Source organism: Dermacentor andersoni, chromosome 2 (assembly GCF_023375885.2).
Source record: "Dermacentor andersoni chromosome 2, qqDerAnde1_hic_scaffold, whole genome shotgun sequence".
NCBI classification, from domain to species: Eukaryota; Metazoa; Arthropoda; class Arachnida; order Ixodida; family Ixodidae; genus Dermacentor; species Dermacentor andersoni.
In genome coordinates, this window is record NC_092815.1 from 14,216,426 (window position 1) to 14,231,016 (window position 14,591).

A 14,591-nucleotide genomic window follows, 5' to 3' on the forward strand; every position below is an offset into this window, starting at 1 on the left:
AATTAAAGAACATGACTTAGATCGCCCAATGCCTTAATGATAATGTCCCTAGCTATAATTGCTGTCTGGGCGCACAGGTACTAGTCAATAATATGTTGCTTTCAGGTAAAATGCCGCCTCAAGTTGGGCCCCTGACTGGCTGTAGAAGCTTGCAAGCTAACTTACAGCTGACCTACTGCAATCTGCACTCTTTCCAGATGGAATACAGGGCAGGGTGCCGACTCATTGAGTTGTGGATGCAAAAGTACAACAATCCTGCTTTCTTTCACAAATATAGTACCTGTATTACTCGTGTAATGTTCACCCTCGTGTGAAGCCCTCACTCCAATGCTAAAGGTCAGACATATTGTAACTAGTTTTTTAGTAGGGCTTTTGCCAGCTAAAGGTCTTCTGCTGCCCTTGTTGCCTTACTGCTGCCATTTTAGAATTGTATAACACTCAAAGTGCAGAAAACAAATTAACTGACCTGTTAACTACCAGGTAAATTGAGTCAAGGGGCCACAAATGTAGGCACCTTGATGCCGTCTGATATAATTACACATAAAAAAACTCTAGTCATTACATTTATGATACACACAGCAATGTAAAACAAGAGAGCTTCACAGGAAGATGGAGGATTGGAATGATTAAGTGTGATCAAACAAGGAATGTCGCTGAAGCCAAGATTTCGACAAGGGGACTTGTCTTCGTAAGGGCAGCAAACGTCAGGGCACAGCAATGCGTCAATTAATCTCTATAATCTATAATCTCTCAGCACGAAAATGCAGTTGTAGAAGCTGTTAGTAGCTGTACATATTCCATACTGAACTGAATGTATTTGTGGCTAAGATCACTTGGCCTGCTAAATAAGATTTCCTGGTGTTACTTTTCCTCACTTCCAATTTGCAAGAGCAAAAAATAACCAGCCAGTAAAAGAAGATACAAGTGTTTTCAGAAAAATCTATGTGTGAACCCCTCAGTGTGCCCTAATGCTTTATTCAATGTGCCTTAATGTTTTATTCAGTGCCAGCTTGTACCTAAATGTAGCAGCAAGGCAGTAAGGATTGTAAGCATTGCCAAGAAACCATGCACTGTGAAACACCATGAAATCATTTTACTGCGTGGCATGGCAGGGAATATTATGGTGGCATATGACAGCCAACTTACAGCACCTAACTATGCCTTAATTTAAGATTGGTCATTCATTATTCATACAAAAATCTTGTTTTTAGTGTACACCAGAAAGGTGTTCACATTGTGTGCAGGACTCACCTGCAGGTCTGAAAGCATTCTAATAAGAGATTTTAGGAGGGACCGGTCGACGGCATCACCACCCCTCTCGCGTTCAATCAATTCGAGTAGGCCATCTACGGTACGGCTCTGCACACCGGGATTGCTGGCTATGTGGGTGCGAAACAGTTCCAAGCCCACATCCCTGCAAAGAGCATTGGTCAAAGACGAGTGAGAAAAAGAGGGAATACATTAATTGCAGCTGTTTCAAGACAGGAAAAACACCTGAAAGTAAGTTCACCTTCAGCCGTTGCAGACGTAAAACCTTTTTAAAATGTCTGTAGGCTAACAAGCATATGACCGAGAAACCTTGGCCATGACCTATAGCTTGCCAAACATTGGAAGGCCAGGTGTGTGAGGGGTGCCATATGGCTCTGGTTGTGTGCTCTGAACTTCTACAGAGGGGTGCACATAGATAGTATGCCCTGCCCACAAATATGGCAGCTCTGAATCATGCCTTCACTATGACCGATACTCATGACTTAGGTGTCAAAGATTACCTAGACTGCAATTGCACCAGTAGCACTTTGATGTGCACTATTTATGTACAGATGTGAGCATTACGACAGAGAACAACGAATTTGTTTTCAAGCAACAATTACTTGTGGCATGTGGATTCACATCCTACATAATAATAATATCCAACGATTCGCTTTCCATAGAACCTTTACTTTGAACACATTTTTATAGGACATGGATGTTTAGCCGCTAGGGTCTCTTGAAAGCAATTTGGGTGTTCCCTTTCATATTGCTTAAGGGTGTACAGCAATGTCAAGTCTTTGGGGCTAAAGAAGAAGAAAGAAAGAAAGGAAGAAAGATCCCTTTTTTCAATCAGGAAGTGACAGTCTACATACGCACAGAGCAACAGCACACTTAAAGGGTCCCTCACCAGGCCCCAATGTAAATTTTGGTTATACATTGGAAGCAGTAAAATGCCGTGTGGAGATCATTTTGCCAAAACAATTTTTTTGTTCGGTTTATTATTGGAGGAGATATAAAAAACTGAATTCCCTGTTACCATATCACCAGAAGGCGAGTGCAACTGTTCAAAGAGACATACTTCTCAACTAGTATCTGCAAGCAGCGTTCCCTCCCTGCTATCTCCCGTACTGGAGCCGAGGGACCGCATCACGTTCATGAGCCCTGCCTCCATTTTCCCTTCGTCTCTTTTTTTTTTTTTTTTGCTGTGTGGCACACTTTCAGTGGTTGCATTGGCAATTCTGCATTGGATGAGTTACCAAAGTCCCGTATCACGGTGAATGATTATATGTAGAGCCATTTGTGCATGTAACCTTGACTCTCTGGCTAAGAGCAGAGCTCTCTTGAGCAGGAGGGCGCACGGCATTTGGTTTGAGATTTCAGCAGTTTTCATGGCACACAGCCCTGTAATGCTTCGCAGACGTGATCATCAGCGTGAGGTATATATGCTGCACTTTTGTATTTAAAATGACCAAACCTGGTGAGGGGTGCTTTAAGACGGCTCTTCTAAGAGTGCAAGGAATGTGAAGACTTCCTTGCCTAAGAAATATGTTGGATAACTGAAGAAAGTGTCTTTTGAAGACATGCACAGCTAACTTCAGTTTGTCAGGTTTTGTCAACACTAAAATGACAGCTTAACCCTTTGGGGGTCAATGACGTAAAGATACGGTGCCGCGAACAAGTCCAAAAATGGTCGATGCCGTATATTTACGGCGCCGTCTGTACGTTTGAAAAGCGCACCAATTTCCAAACTTTTACTCTTGTGTTATGTGCTGCCACTATGTGGGAATAAAGGGAATTCTTTTCTCGTGCCTCCCTTTCTCGGTATTTGTTGCAGGGTTTGTTTCAGAGCTAGTTTGCTCCCGCGCATCTATATACTACCGCTGGCGCATTGACGCGCGGGCGGCGGTTTGGGTTTTGTTCCGCGGGCAGTTTCGGCTTCTTGCACTTGCAAAACTGATGGCTATCTCATTACTAATCGCTCAAAGGGTGACCGCCTCTTTCTCGCTCGTTTAGTGCTCGCAGGGGTGCGCATAGGGAGGATGCCGCCATGCATGCGTTTCCGTTTCTTTTTTTTTTTGACACTCGCGAAAACTAATTGCCTCTGGTTGGCGATAAGACGAAGATTAGCGGAAGTTTGTCACACGTTGTGCTTTTTTGACGGGCACACAACCACACAAAATTATGGGGTTTTACGTGCCGGACTCCGGAAATTTCGACCACCTGGGGATCTTTAACGCGCACCTAAATCTAAGTACACGGGTGTTTTTGCATTTCGCCTCCATCGAAATGCGGCCGCCATGGCCGGGATTCGATCCCGCGACCTCGTGCTCAGCAGCCTAACACCATAGCCACTGAGCAACCACGGCGGGTATACACACAACCACACAGTTTTCTTCAGTGCGTGCCCCTACGTAGTTCGATTACGCTATGGACGTAAATATTAGTCTAAGAGCAGGAACATTGAACACTTGCGAAATATTCTCGTGTGCGCATTTTCTAAGCCTTATGTGTATAAGAATGCACCAAATTTTTAATTCTTATAAGTTTATTTCCTTTTTTATTGTTGTTATTCATGAACAAACAGTACATATATACCAACGCAAAATATTTTTTTTCTCACTTTAGGGCTACCCTAGAAAAATTACGGTAAATTTTTTTCGAAATAAATCCCTAAGAGGAATTGGAATCTGCAATAAAAAGAAAATAGACCCTGGGCGGTCGGGTATGGCGAAAAAAATTGACCCTCAAAGGGTTAAATTAGCAGAAGACGAGAACAAAATAAAGACAGAGGAAGAATACAACTTCAGTTAGTGGGAGGAGTGAACGGGATAAAGAGAAGAGAAAAATGCATGGATGCAAAACAATCTTCACATGTGACAAGTATTCAACATCTGCATGCATGTGTGCATGTGTAGGCAAGAAGGCCCATACTTTTGTTGCACGAAAATAGATAACTGATCTCATGCCTCCCTAATTAATTCTATGGTACAATAAAAAAGTGTTAATTTACCCTATGCTTTCCTAGGCTTCCCTGCCTGTTGGCTTCATATAATCGTACTCATCAAAACCCTTGTTCCCATGAGGCTTCTCACTCATGCTGTGTTCAGCTCACTTTCAGCATAACGGCACAGAAAATACAAAGATGATGTGCTAGAAATTAACACAGAAGTTTGATTTGTACTTTACATTGCATGCTCTGCTATCATTTGTGACACCTTATTACTCACCAAATAGAAGCTACTGCAGCATTTTGGAGCACATATGTTCGATCCAGAAACAGAAATATGCTTCGAATCATAATCTGTAAATGTAACAATGAAAAACAGGAATATTCAGAACAGAGGTTTGCAAGTGAATCAAGCAAGAGAAAGAGTAGCTCACCATTTGTTGGCAATGAGACTGCCAGCACGTGTTCATAAGCTTCAAAAACAAATTACTATCGAGAGAATCTGTGCTAAGAAGTCAAGGAAGCTGATACACAACACTGAAACTTTTACAGACATTGGTGAGTGCACATTTGCGCTAAAGGGGCACTGCAACCCATTTCGTTGAAGCTATGGAATGTCTCCAGTATTAAACATCCCCACCTCACAAATCTTTTCCAACGTTTTTTTTAGCACTACATGGGCTATTAACGATGCTGTAGTGAAGGGCTCCGGAATAATTTTCACCGCCTGATGTACATTAATGTGTGCCAGAATCTAAGTACACAAGTGCCTTTGCAATCTGGCTCCAATAGAATGTGGTTGCTGGGGCTGGGAATCAAACCGCAACATTGAGGTTGGCGCTAGAATGTCACAGCCAGTTAGCCACAACAGCAAGTACCTTAGTTGCAATGCCGAGTGAAAGTTAGTACACATCCCTGTAACTGATACTGTGGCCCCAGAAAAGTAGATATTGTCAAGGATATCTAGAGAAGGTGCTGAGGGCGGAGCGGACATGCTGCTCGCAGAGAGAGCGCAGGTTGTCGTATAGCTGTGGGGCCATCTTGTGCGAGCAGAGATTCTCCACCGCCTGGTACAGCTCCTCCTGGGATGTGGAGATGGGCTGCGACTGCTGGATAGCCACCACAGCACCGCGTAGCTGCGCCCACGCCTCATCGGCATACCGTTCAGGCAACTGTGGCCGCTCTGTGCAGACACAATGCAAGCACTCAGCACCACAGTTTCGTACTAACATTACCAGAACGAAATCTGCCACACACTCATTCAGCCACCGTTTGAATTACGCATAGTACATGGATATGCCCATAATTTTAAATGCATGTTGCAACCTTTATTATTGCTCTTTCTTAAATTTAGCATTTTCTTACAGCAGCTAAGTGTTATATATTTGCTATTATTTTGTTGCAAGATTTCCAATGCATAAATTGGGGCACTTATAACTTTATACATTGCCAAATCTAGAGACTGATCGGTAAGAACCACTTGCTATGTATAATGACTTTTTTTAGTATTTCGGGCAAATTGCTCCTGACTGTACTGGAAAGCATTGACTTGCCGGAAATTGGAGGTTAACTGAAACCATGTGTTGCCATACAATGATACCACAATCAAAATATAAAAATGCACAAGAATGTTTGATGCCTGAAGAGCAAAGTTAGGCTAATCAATGTGCTTCTCATCACTCCCAAGGTGACTGAGCACTACAGAAACTTACGACGACATTAGTGCTACATTTCCTTTTAGAGTACATAATTTAGAAACTCTCTGCTTAGGAACTTGCATATTACTGTGGCTTATGCCATAATAACCACTTAAAGTTCTTATATAAGATTTATAATAAATAAACTGCAATTGTGGCCTCATCAAAGTTAAGGCCCCACCTCATCACATATCTGCCCGCAGATACCATGACTTCAACATTCAGGAATACTTCCCAAAGACAAATCTCTTTAGATTTTCATTCTTTTCAAAAATTACTATGGAATAAATAGTATTACCTGTGGAAACTGTGAGCTGCAACTCTGCTGACACATTTTACTCTGCTTTATACCAACTGCAATAATGCCAACTTGCTGGAACAGTGGGATTTGAGTGCATAAAGAATAAAGAAATAAAGCACAGCTACTACTGAAGAGTTCTAGGAAAATGTGACTGACATTGATCACGCATGAAATGTATGTAAGCAGTTTCAATGGGGCCTCAGCTGAGCTATTGCAGCAGTCATTTATTAAGCAAGCAATGCTAGTAAGCAGAGACAGCAGAATTGTAAAAAAGGTATTGCAGGGTCTTTCTGTTCTGAAACAGTCTCGTAAAAAGTTTCATTCCAAATGGTCCATTATTATTTCATCAGGTAATAGCAAAACCAAAATTCAAAAATATTTTTTGCCACGTATGTGAACACAGACTTTCCTGGATAAAAAATCGCGGAAGACATGTGAGAAGACAAACTTGAGCGCCCTAAAGAAGTCTATTAAGTGTGGGCCTTTGCTTAGAGGTATTTTTTTAGTGCAACAACCCACAAGGACAGTTGCCGGCTCAGAACCATTATTTTTTTAATGAGGGCTAGTTGGTTCATATTTAGAACTGAGGTTGAACAGCACGAATAAAACAAGGACATGAGGAAACAAATACCACAGACAAGTGCTGACTGCCAACTGGAAGTTTGGATTTTTCCAGCCATTTTATACATTTTCCAGCATAGGCATGCGCACAGCAGTCACAAATACATCTGCAAAATCAGATATCATAACCTTTCCTTCAAAACAGCTATTTCTTTTTCTGACAGCAAGAGATGGAGCGCTAACACATTTATCTCCTTCCTATCTAATGTAATAAACCTCTATTATCTCCCTTTCCCTCTTACATTTCCCTTTTCCTAGGAATTTTGTTTTTTCAAATATGGGAGTGCAGGGACACTTGTTACAATGTCCTGCTAAATGACTTCCCATAGCCATTCTTTAGGTTACTGCTGTGCTAATGAGCTCTGTCATTGAAACACTGTCCCCTTTGCCCTACGTAAGTTTTTCCACAGCTCAGTGGTATCTGATAGCTAATGTTGCGCCTGCAGTCAGTGAAACAAGATTCCTTCCTCTCATCACCAGCCTTGCAAGACCCAGCATACGTATGTGTCAACCTCATCACCATACCTACTTGCCAGTCGCGTTCCTTGGGCAACTACCTGAGGAGACGCATCACACCACCTGAAGTCATAGCCACCTGAAGTCATAGCCCTTTTTGGTCTCCTAGAACCTTCTTGGGGACATGCAAAAAGGATGTGCAAATTACTGAAGTCCGAAAAAAAAAACTTGTTGAAGAAAGAAAAGACCCCTGCAAAAAGGACCGAACACTGCACAAATACAAGAGACTTGCCAGGCAATCTACAGAGTTCCTGTGGCAATGCACCAGGATCTCTTTACCGAAGCCGCGCACTAGAATCACCAGTACCAACATAGTCACCATGCTCGGAGAGGCTACAATTCCAGATCAACTTAGGAGAACCCTAGAAAAAGGCCCAAAATACAGTTTTGAGCCAAAGCTCACTGCTCCACAGCTCCTAGCCATGGGTAGAAGCATAGGAGACCGAGCTGAGGACTGCGTTCTAAAGCGCGCACAATGTGGAAAATCAGGTACACCACCCATAAAGAAAATTGTAACGAACCTAAAGAATGGTGTGCTTGAAGTACTACAGGCAGATAAAGAAGGCAGTTTTGTTGCTCTGCCTACAAACCTAATGAATAAAAAATCCAAGCAAGCTATAATGAAGAATTTCGAAGCTGTTTCTTTCGAACCGAAAAGGCAAAAGAGGGCAGCCCTGAAGCTACTCAAACACTTGCACCTGAACTCCTTACGGCAGCTTGTGAACAAAGCTGAGACAGAGTTTCTTGAAGTTTTCTTCACTTGCCAAACGCACAAACCTAAATACCCTTTTAGGGTTATTGTGTCCGAGAAGACGTCATGGTAGTGCCGTGTAGGAAAAGCTCTACAAGACCATCCGAAGAAGCTGCAGATACATGAAGACCAGGGGACTGCACTAGCCGCATTTTCAATAGATGTAGACAACTTATCTTATTCTGTGCCGCGTGATGGTTTGATGTGCGCTGTGCATGAAAGTATAGAAGATCTGGGAGAACAGAATTTTCAGAATTCTGTAAGTGTGAACAGCGACAATTTTTTTTAACGCTTTTAGATTTTTATCTTCATTCAATTGCCATTAATTATGATGGCTAGTTCTACATCCAACGTATCGGCATCTGTATAGGGTCAGCCATAGCCCACTTTTGAGTGACATTTTTTTTTTTTAATAATCGGTTGACAATGTAATTTCTGCTAAGTTGTTGAACACACCTGTAACACAAGTGTTTAGGTACACTGACGACTACTTAATTGTTATGAAGAAAGATACCTGTATGCATTTTCATGACACAGTCGAATAAATTTTGAACATGTTCATCAACTCCTCGGGAGAACTTAAGTTCACGTACGAATTGCCAATTAACGACAGCATTCAGTTTCTCAATATTAATCTATTTTTCTTTAATTCAGCATGTATGCTTGGCATATCATCCAATTTCTAAGAAAACCTTGTTGCACTACGACAGCACACACTCTAAATTGATTAAGAAGGGCATAGCAACCACATGCATTAAGGCAAAATCAGATAGCACGCTTACACAACGCAGGTTTTCCCTGTTTTGTCATCACTTCAGTATGCGAAGCCATCTCGCAGAAATAAAAAAAGAATAAGTTCCGAACCAGCGCACAAAGAAAAGAATAAAGACAAGAGACCAGTGCAGGTGGTGCCATACCTGCACAAGTTGTCACACAATCTAAAGAAAGTTTCCAATAGACATAACGTTAATCTGCTTTTCAGTGCCCCTTGCAAAGTTTCCTCGATATGCAATCGTATGAAAATGCTCGAAAGGCCCCTGTGCACCACAAATCATAAATCTCGTTTCACTGACTGCAGGCGCAACATTATCTATCAGACACCGGTGAGCTGTAGAAAAATTTACATAGGGCAAATGGGACAGTGCTTCAACGACAGAGCTCGTCAGCACGGCAGTAACCTAAAGAATGGCTATGGGAGTCGTTTAGCAGGACATTGTAACAAGTGTCTGTGCACTCCCATATTTGAAAAAACGAAATTCATAGGGAAAGGAAACATTTGGAGGATGCTTAAGCTTCGCCTTTAAGAGTGGAACAGAGTAGCATTCAAAGGTCCCCGACTGCTTCTCACATTTCCCGGCAAATTGGAGCCTATGTAACCGTAATGTTTACCAGGAAAAACACTTGCTGCGAACGCTATGCACGAAGGCGAGCTTAGTGGTGGAACCACGGCCTCTTGCGTGGAGCATGATGCGGCGGAGGCGAGTGCCAGCTGGAGCTATTGCAAGGAACCAGGCGCACAGCTGCGTGGGCCCCAAGATACCTATCACGCTGGTGCGCGCAAAATGGTGGACGCCGCAGCCGGTCTGTGAACGCCGTGGCTGGTTTGTGTGTGTGAAGTGGTTTCTCCGAGTTTTTTTGTAACAGAATTATGTTTTCTCATATAGTCAAATCACAATCCGAGAGCTATCATGTCCGTAGGTTGTGTGCAAGTAGTAGTTTACAATTTTTCGACGCATTTTAGCTTGAGAAATTCAATTAGTTCAGTCAATTCCTTGCATCACATGGAAGGCCTGGGTATACATGGTTTGAAAATCTTTTTGCCTAAATGATGTCTGACGTGGGATGCCGACATCTGATTTTCTGCGACACGGGCTCTTTAACGCTGTCGCGTTAAAAGGTACGAAGGAAAGGGAAATAGTAGAGGCATATTACATTAGAAAGGAAGGAGATAAATGTGTAAGCCCTTCCTCTCTTGCCTTGTTGGAAAAAGAAATAGCTTTTTTGAATGAAAGATTATGATGTATACAGATGTACTTGCGACTGCTGTATGTATGCCTATGCTGGAAAATGTATAAAATGGGTGGAAAATTTCAAATAAACTTCCAGTTGGCAGTCAGCGCTTGTCTGTGATATTTGTTTCCTCATGTCCTTGTTTTATTTGTGCTGTTCAACCTCAGTTCTACATTATTTTCTGAATGCGGCACTTGGTAGTTGTAGCTCGGAACTTTCCTTATGAAGGCATTGAGGAGCCTTTTTTAAGCCGCAGCCCTAGCAACTTGACCAGCCACTTTAAGGAGGGCAATGCAGGAAGCCTTTCAGGTTTTTACATCAACATAAACGAGTTGTATGACTCCTTGCCACAAGCAAAGTTGTGGCCTTGTCAGAAGGGAAGCCATTGACGTGGCCAGAAGCGTGAAGTTCCAGAATTCATTTGGGATCAGCACCAACAACTTTATTGAGTTGTTGGTGTGCTACCTGCAGTCCACTGTGATCACATTCAACAATGAAGTGCTTGTGAAAAAAAAAAAAAAGGGTCTATGCGTCGGCTCTTGTCTAGTGCCTGTGCTTAGCGACCTCCTTGTGGGAAATCTCGACAGGTGCCTTGAAGCTGAACATTCAGGGTCCAACATGCATGTTTTTTCTGGTATGTAGACGAGTTTTTAATAGTGTTCAACAAAACAGCTTGTGACCTTGCTTCCCTGGTTAAGACCATATCTGCCATCGTTGCCCGAGTGCTGTTCAATTTTACCCTCACAAGTGAGCTTCAGAAGGATCGAGAGCCTGAGGTTTCTGGACACAAACTTAACTCTTCTCAATGACCATGTATGTTGGCAATATGCACCATGACCAGAAAAAGGCCTGCTTCCCTTTAACTCAGCCCACTTGAAACTTGTCAAGCGAGCAAAAGAAATTGCAGCACTTAAAAGCACCCTTTCAAGTTTGTGCTTCCACAAGGTTGACTAGAGTTTCAGAACTCAAGAAAGAAGTTTAACTGACGTGGGATTTCCTGTTTCACTAATACAAGACCTAGTGGAAATGATCCTGAAATCCTTCTGCAAAAGTATGCAACATGGGCGGAATGACCACAACTGGTCAGGAACAAGTGTAATTCCTTACGTCCACATTGTATCTCATGGGATCAAAAAAGTCACTCAGCGAGTAGGAGTTCCTGTTGTTTTTGTTCAGCCCCAGACGAGTTAGGCTGGCTCTGCAGACGTGTGAACCACGAAGGACCCAAAAGGGATGAATGCACTATCAGGCACACGAGACAGCATGTGAATAGTACCGTCATAGTCGTGTACGAGATTCCACTGTCCTGCAAGAAGATGTACATATACCAAACCGGATGGTGCCTCAATTTTCGCCTTAGAGAACAGAAAAAGAACCTTCAGCAGAAGCAAGGATGCCAATTGGCACTACATTGTGACAGCTGTGCATGCGTACCAGACTTTCGCGCACGTAAGGTTATCGGCAGATACCGACAAGTTTACGCGCATTTTATAGCCAAAGCACACGCAATTCTCAAAGGCAATGTATGTCTGAGCACGGCTTCGATAGCTCTAAGCAAAAAAGAAATCACATTCTTAGAAAGTGCACCATGGAACGTTCCTGAGGGAAAAACACTCTTCTAAATTCGATGATTTGCCCTTCTACATAAAACATTTCATCAATGCCTCTATCTGACAATATGCTCGACGCGTGCAGGGGCTGCCCTGGTTCTATATATTGTGTGTATATTGTCACATGGTGGTGACGTTGAAGAACACAGTAGCAATACTGTGAACGACAAACCAACTTTTATTGGGTGAACCTGTGTCCACAAGACAGGCTACACTTATAGCACAACGATAGCAGCGAACACGGTCGGCGAACGTCGAAAATCTGATCAACGGGTCAACGGGCTTTTATACATCAATCATCGAATGTTCCAGACTAATTGTTGGGACCCGCGTGCCTTCCACAAAGTTCTACACCATTCGTGTCAGGTGATGAAATCAGATAACATAAGGTTCGGCGACAACAGACAGCGGATAGAAGCATCGACAACTTTCCAGAAACTTCGGATACATGCAGGCGCGTCCCGCGCTGTGCGATAACATTTGTTAGGCGGCGAAACGTGGTCGCCCGATAAAGATAAGTACACATGTCATTATATTGCAATAAAGATATTGTTAGTCTGCGGACGTTATCATTGAAAAGGAAAGTATACAATCAGTGCATTTTACCGGTGCTGACATACGGCGCAGAGACTTGGAGGCTGACAAAGAAGCTTGAGAACAAGTTAAGGACTGCGCAAAAAGCAATGGAACGAAGAATGCTAGACATAACATTAAGAGACAGAAAGAGAGCAGTTTGGATCAGAGAGCAAACGGGTATAGACAATATTCTAATGGACATCAAGAGAAAAAAAATGGCACTGGGTAGGTTATGTAATGCACAGACTAGATAACCATTGGACCAAGAGAAGGGAAGCGCAGTAGATGACGGCAGAAGACTAGATGGTGCGACGAAATTAGGAAATTTGCGGGTGCTAGTTGGAATCGGTTGGCGCAGGATTGGGGTAATTGGAGATCGCAGGGAGAGGCCTTCGTCCTGCAGTGGACATGAATAGGCTGATGATGATGATGATAATGAGTCTGCGCACATGTTGTCCATCTTTTCTTTGTCCTCGTCTCATCTACTGTTTCCCCTACCAAATGCTCAGGGTGTTCTGCACTCTGTGGTGCTTCAAGAGAGGCGGCCTTGCCTAGAGTGGCTATGCGACAGCTCAAGACATCTGCCGAAGCCACCTGTTGGCAGCGAGCCAAGGCTCGCAGATTAACACACGTGCACCAGTCTGCTTTAGAACCCTAATCCTGCACCAGTCTTTTGCTATAAACTGGTAGGGACTGAGTAGAAGAGAGTAGACGATGATGAACTATGTAGATTTATGTATTCTGTTATTATCTTTCATCAAAGTCGTTCTTTTATCCACATCTATTTCCGTTTTCCTTATTATTTTCACATTTATGGTTTCCCTGTGATTTCCGCAGCTTAATTTCAGGCTGGCTTCATGCGGTTGTCACTATGTAACAGCAGCACATCCAACTTACAGTGCAAGGTTCTCAACAAAGTATTTTTAGATTTCAGCTATGCTTAAGCATTACCCTTAAACTTAGTTGGTGAAAACAGTCACATTATCTGTGAGAGAAGCAACAAGGCCTGCCTAAGCTTGTCAATACATTTTCGTAGTTGTAGGCTTGTGTACTTTGCATTTGTCAGCGCTATCACCCCAACCTTTATCAGGCTATATGGTAGTTTCACTGAGTGAAAAAAAAAAAATGTGAACTTCCGTGATAAAATTTTTAAGTAACAAAAATAATAAATAAAAAAACTGCCTTTTTATCCATGGAATATCTGCACCCGTACTTCTGGCCCAAATGTTGTCAAAAGAATAATAATATATACATAAAAGGTATGGTTATTACATTAAGTGTGTGCACTGTATATAGCTTAGGTACATTTCACATTCATGCTGTGGTTTGCTACTGCACTTTAGCTAAAGAATTTACCATGCTAGGCATACATTGCGAGGCTGAATACGTGGGATATTTTTGGGGTTGCAAGGGAATAAAAAAGTTTGACCCAACACTGTTGCATAGAAACATGCAGTTCTCTGTCTTCATTGGTCATACTGCCCTTTATTCACAATCTACACCAACTTGCTGAATTTTCAGTTCTAAGTACTTGAACATAGTATGAAAAGTATGTTTTACAAGGCGAAATTCGAAAGTGAAGCTGTGGGATATGTGAGGTCTTATGGTACTTTAATTCCTCCAGATACTTATTTTCCTGTACCTTATTTGCCGTTCCTTACAAATTCTAGTGATCATCAGCTAAGAATTCTTTTTGTATTTTCACAACCTGGCATGCACACATTTAATGCTCTGCATTAGGAGCTGCCCTCTATTATACATAGCTGCACACCTACCTAACTTCCAGCCATAATTTCACACTTTTTAAATGTTAAATTCTGCTGGCAAAGTAATATGGGTGTCCCGTGGGCACCTTCGCTTGTGCTTAAGCCCGACTGGAATCTAATTTCTCCACTGCAAGTGGTTCTTTTGCCCAAGCTGTGGAAGGAAGCCAATTGAAATGGAGAAATTTTATCCCAATCGGGCTTGACCCCAATCTAAAGTGCCCTGTGTGACCGGGCATTATGTGGTACTTCTGTAACACCCAAAACTAATCACTACATCTATATTTAGACCAAAACATGAGAGATGAGAATGTACTACCTCACCTTCCTGTTGCTGCAGCTACTGCATACGAAATGCAAAGCAGGATGTGGCTGCAATGCAGCAATAAATGATTATGCAATACAACTAATAGATGATCATGTTCCAGGACTCTATAGCCGTCACATTTTATAGAAGTGTCCCTCTAACTCAGTTAACAGTAAATTTTCGTACTGCTGTCTTACATTATACTTTTCATAAATATGAGTAATATGTTAATGTAGAGTAA

General features: G+C 42.4%; 1 protein-coding gene across 1 annotated transcript in view; it reads right to left on the minus strand.

Moving 5' to 3' along the window:
- Cul4 (cullin 4) overlaps positions 1-14,591 on the minus strand; it is a 55,586-nt gene that overhangs the window by 38,479 nt on the left and 2,516 nt on the right. Inside the window, exons 2-5 of the mRNA XM_072286350.1 lie at positions 5,161-5,381; positions 4,633-4,701; positions 4,479-4,552; positions 1,252-1,414 (exon numbers count right to left, since the gene is read on the minus strand). Of these exons, the coding sequence (XP_072142451.1) occupies positions 1,252-1,414; positions 4,479-4,552; positions 4,633-4,701; positions 5,161-5,381 (527 nt within the window). The remainder of the gene's footprint in view (positions 1-1,251; positions 1,415-4,478; positions 4,553-4,632; positions 4,702-5,160; positions 5,382-14,591) is intronic.